Below are 5114 nucleotides of genomic sequence, written 5' to 3'. Positions count from 1 at the left end.
AAAGCATCACTACAAACAAAGCTAGTGGAGGTGATGGAATTCCAGTTGAGCTCTTTCAAATCCTGAAAGATGATGCTGTGAAAGTGCTGCACTCAATATGCCAGCAAATTTGGAAAACTCAGCAGTGGCCACAGGACTGGAAAAGGTCAGTTTTCATTCCAATCCTAAAGAAAGGCAATGCTAAGGAATGTTCAAACTACCACACAATTGCACTCATCTCACACGCTAGTAAAGTAATGCTCAAAATTCTCCAAGCCAGGCTTCAGCAATACGTGAACTGTGAACTTCCAGATGTTCAAGCTGGATTTAGAAAAGGCAGGGGAACCAGAGATCAAATTGTCAACATCTGCTGGATCATCAAAAAAGCAAGAGAGTTCCAGAAAAACATCTATTTCTGCTTTATTGACTATGCCAAAGCCTTTGACTGTGTGGATCACAATCAACTGTGGAAAATTCTGAAAGAGATGGGAACACCAGACCACCTGAACTGCCTCTTAAGAAACCTATATGCAGGTCAGGAAACAACAGTTAGAACTGGACATGGAACAACAGACTGGTTCCAAATATGAAAAGGAGTATATCAAGGCTGTATATTGTCACCCTGCTTATTTAACTTATATGCAGAGTACATCATGAGAAACACTGGACTGGAAGAAGCACAAGCTGGAATCAAGATGGACAGGAGAAATATCAATAACCTCAGATATGCAGATGACACCACCCTAATGGCAGAAAGTGAAGAGGAACTAAAAAGCCTCTTGATGAAAGTGAAAGTGAAGAGTGAAAAAGTTGGCTTAAAGCTCAACATTCAGAAAATGAAGATCATGGCATCTGGTGCTATCATTTCATGGGAAATAGATGGGGAAACAGTGGAAACAGTGTCAGACTTTATTTTTTTGGGCTCCAAAATCACTGCAGATGGTGACTGCAGCCATGAAATTAAAAGACGCTTACTCCTTGGAAGGAAAGTTATGACCAACCTAGATAGCATATCGAAAAGCAGAGACATTACTTTGCCAACAAAGGTCCATCTAGTCAAGGCTATGGTTTTTCCAGTGGTCATGTATGGATGTGAGAGTTGGACTGTGAAGAAAGCTGAGCACCGAAGAATTGATGCTTCTGAACTGTGGTGTTGGAGAAGACTCTTGAGAGTCCCTTGGACTGCAAGGAGATCCAACCAGTCCATTCTAAAGGAGATCAGTCCTAGGTGTTCATTGGAAAGACTGATGCTAAAGCTGAAACTCCAGTACTTTGGCCACCTCATGTGAAGAGTTGACTCATTGGAAAAGACTCTGATGCTGGGAGGCATTGGGGGCAGGAAGAGAAGGGAACGACAGAGGATGAGATGGCTGGATGGCATCACCAACTCAGTGAACATGAGTTTGAGTGAACTCCGGGAGTTGGTGATGGACAGGGAGCCCTGGTGTGCTGTGATTCATGGGGTCACAAAGAGTCAGACACGACTGAGCAGCTGAACTGAACTGAACTGATCCCTAAGTCACAGTGCCATTCCCTGTAGATCCACATCATCAGAGAGAAGCAATACAATTCCAAGCCCTATTTTTCAGGGAGTAGGAAGGATGTATCTGGGCCTTGCCAATCTCCAGAGGGAGAAACAGAGGGTTTCTCTTAAATATAAAGGCAGTTTAAATGCAGGTGAGGGACTTTCCTTGTGGTCCCATGGTTAAGACTTCGTGCCTGCAGTGCAGGAGGAACAAGCTCAATCCGTAGTAGGGGAACTAAGATCTCACATGCTGCAGAGCACACACCCCCAGCCCCTGCCAAAAAAGAAAAAATAAATGCTGGTGAGAAAAATGAGAAGTTTACTAAAAAGTAAAAAACTTTCTAGGGACATCTGGACTACCTGGAAGGGAGAAACCTAAGAGGAAGTTATAGGATGCCATCCTCAAATATCTTTGCAGTGGAAGGTCATTCAGTATGGCAGATAAATGTTTGAGAACATTTTAGTGGTATGGTCATGAACTTCCCTGAATGACCAAGGGAGACAGGGGCATGGAATCCTTTGAAATGGGAATGGCCAGCCATTCCATCACTGAAAGATGATTTCAGGGCTAATATCCCCTCATTCCGGTGCACAGACTGCTGAGGCCATGGGGCATTGGGATTCTACGATGTGCTATATGAGAAGCAAGAGCAGTGTTGGTGACAAGGACATACAGATATGGAAGAGCAGGCAAAGTAGGGGGATTCAGTAGGAAGAAGTGAACAGAGAGCTGGAAGAGAGAAAGCTCACAAGCAGACCGTCCAGACTATCATTTTTGCCAGAATCTTTGGGAGACCAAGTTTTATCCTCTTCCTCAGGGAAAATCTGAATCCAAAGCTCCATCCACAAAGCCTTTCTCATAACTGTATCCTGACTCCAAATCACTCCAAGACAAGAGCTGGCATTTCCCAACGCATGCCAGCCCAAGTTCCACATGCCAAGGATCAGGTTCCCTCTCCTAGAATTAGGCATCAAGTCCCGATAGATGTTGGCGCCTTGCCTTAGAATAGGGTATACCCACACTGTCCCTTCCAAGTCTTGTCTTAATGAAGTCTGCTGTAACAGGCCTGCTATGTGCTCCATAGTCATAGTTATTTATTTTTTATGCTCGACCAAAATCATTCACAGAGCACTTGAAAAAACATTCTCAGACCTTCTACCTTGTCCAGGTACATACAGATAAAAGTGAAAGTGTTTGTTGCTCAGTCGTGACTAACTCACTGCAACCCTGTGGACTGTGGCTCACCAGGCTCCTCTGGAGGAATGAAACTAAGTGGGAGGGGACTGAAATTAGGTGGGGGGTGGCGGGAGGGGGACTTGCCTCTGGTCTATTTGTATCCTGAGTGTCCTGTATTCATGGGCGCATGTATACACATGTGGTCCTGTTAAGCCACAGAGGGGCCACCAGAATGCCTACATGGAAAGAAGGACACAGCCCAAACTATGCCACAAATTTAGTTTATTTTCCACACAGGCTCTTTAGAAAGCAGACATCCCACCATTTTAGATCTTCATCTTCCAGGGCTACAATTCCAGGCATAGAAAAGAGTCTGGAATGGATGTGAAAATCTTGTAGTTATGACAAGCATCAAATTCATTGATTCGTGAGAAATCTTCTGGGGCTGGTCTCCAGGCATGCTCAATAAACCTTCTGTCCAACTTTCCCATGGCCACCAGAGCCACCTTTCTAAAATACAAATTTGATCATGACATTAATTGTGCTTAGAAGCATCCAGCAGTTTACCAAACTCTTCAGCAGGAAGCCCATTCCTCTCTGGGCTCTGGTATGGATTTCCCTCCACCACCCTCTGAGATATTACAATCCCTTCCTACCACCATCGCTTTCTCTTCTCTTACTGGGGCAGGTCGACACTCCTCCCACTCTCTCAGCTGCCCTGCCTTCCTCCTGCTGACTTCATGCATCCTTTATGCTCTCCCTTGATGTTCTCTACTCTCTGACAACTTTCCCAATCTCTCTCCTCCCAGGCAAAGTCAATAACTCCTCTCTTTGATCCCACAGATCTCAGGCGAACTCTCTTTGGGGCACTTCTCACACTAGGTTGCAATTATTTATCGAGATCTGTCTCCTGACCCATGTTGTTCTTGTCTTTTTACTTCAATTCCAGCACAATGTGTACCCAACACAGGAGATACTTGGGGTTCCCTTTCCCTTTCTTCCTCCTCCCAGGATGACCTATTTTCCAGGAAGCATTAAGCCCCTTTGGTGAGGGAGGAGAAGGAAAGTGAGAAACTCCTGGTAAAGAGTGACCTGTGCTTCTAGGGTCACGGCTACTTTTCTCAACTGAACCCATCAGGGCTGTCTTGGGATAGGGCTCCTCTTCTAAGAGAAGACCTCAGATAGTGCAACCAGCTGTCCTTTTGCCATATTTCTAGCCCCTTTCTCCCAGAATCTTCCAGACTCTCACATGCAGCGGACATGTGAGCAGCCCTCTTCACCAGCAAAGTGCCCTGGGGAGTCATGTGCATCCTTGGCCAGTGCATGGTTGATTTGTACTCACTCGGAAGACAGGAGTTGTGCAGGAATGACCACACCCATGGCTGCAGCATTTCATTCCCCTGGGACAGGAATCATCACCGGAGCACATTTCAACACAAGCTCCCAAAATACCTCTGGGCACCTCTGGGCAGAATCCAGGTCTCTGTCGTCCTGAAACACAGGATGGTTTTGTGCAGTCTGGAATAGTCACCAAGACAGGCTTGAGAACGGCTGCTGGAGCCCTGAAGCCCTCATCGCTGGCAAGACTCCTCCCTCAGCCTTGACTTCTCCACTCTCAGTCTTCAGCCCACAGTCTGGCCTTAGCAGAAAGTTCTCCCTGCTCCAAAGTCTGCACGGTCTCAGAGGACAAGAAACCTTCCCAGTCATAAGCCTCTTTTTCCCGATTATAAGAAGATCTTAGAGAAGTCTCTGCTCACAGAGGTCTCCAGCTCCCCGTTCATGTGTGTGAGTCCACATGTGCTTGTCCCATAGCTCCCTGTGGAGTCCCACATCTGGGCAAAGTCCTAATAGAGAGAACACTACACTTGACTTCCAATCAGACCCAACCCAATCTGATAAGGACAATGGGAAACGCAGGGTGAACTCTCATTTAGATCAAGGGAAATGCATGAGGGGATGTGGTTGCTTCCAGGCCAAACCATTCCCACATTTAGCACTGGGCTCTGAGCCTTCTCTGCGGTCAGCTGGGGTCCCCTCAGCACCCTCACCTTTGACAGGAGACTTCTGAGCCCAGGTCACCTCCAGCCCCATGATGATGAAAGCCAGCAGAACAAAGATAGTGCCTGTCTTCATGTTGGCTTCTGGTGTGGTGAAGGGGCAGAGCTCAGCTATAATTTATACTCTCACTGTCACCAGAAAGGAGGGTGGGGTGGGAAGCAGTAGAGCAGGAAGAGTATTAAAATGTAAGCTCTCAAGGGAGTGTCCTTGTTCTAATTTCCTTGTTCTATTTCACAACTGGTTTCTCAGGCTAGGTAATGGGTTCTAGGAGAGGCGAATATTAAACTGGAAAGCTCGGGAACATGTTTAAGCTCTTCATTCATTGCTCCATTACTTCTTAGCCCTGATTTCCCCCGTGCCTCTAGGAACCATAGC

General features: G+C 46.4%; 1 protein-coding gene across 1 annotated transcript; it reads right to left on the bottom strand.

Annotated features, from left to right (window-relative positions):
- Window positions 1–2946: 2946 nt before the first annotated feature.
- Window positions 2947–4826, bottom strand: LOC105004030 (WAP four-disulfide core domain protein 18-like). Its single transcript, XM_010861522.1, has 3 exons — window positions 4730–4826; window positions 4024–4172; window positions 2947–3191 (listed from the first exon to the last, which is right to left on the bottom strand). The coding sequence occupies exons 1-3, from the start codon at window positions 4812–4814 to the stop codon at window positions 3144–3146; spliced, it is 282 nt and encodes a 93-aa protein (XP_010859824.1). The 5' UTR covers window positions 4815–4826; the 3' UTR covers window positions 2947–3143.
- Window positions 4827–5114: the final 288 nt, after the last annotated feature.

This window comes from Bison bison, unplaced genomic scaffold, assembly GCF_000754665.1.
Source record: "Bison bison bison isolate TAMUID 2011002044 unplaced genomic scaffold, Bison_UMD1.0 scf7180017864472, whole genome shotgun sequence".
In the NCBI taxonomy this organism is placed as follows: Eukaryota; Metazoa; Chordata; class Mammalia; order Artiodactyla; family Bovidae; genus Bison; species Bison bison.
The sequence above is the reverse complement of the archived record's forward strand: the minus strand, read 5'-3'. Positions and strand labels throughout refer to the sequence as shown.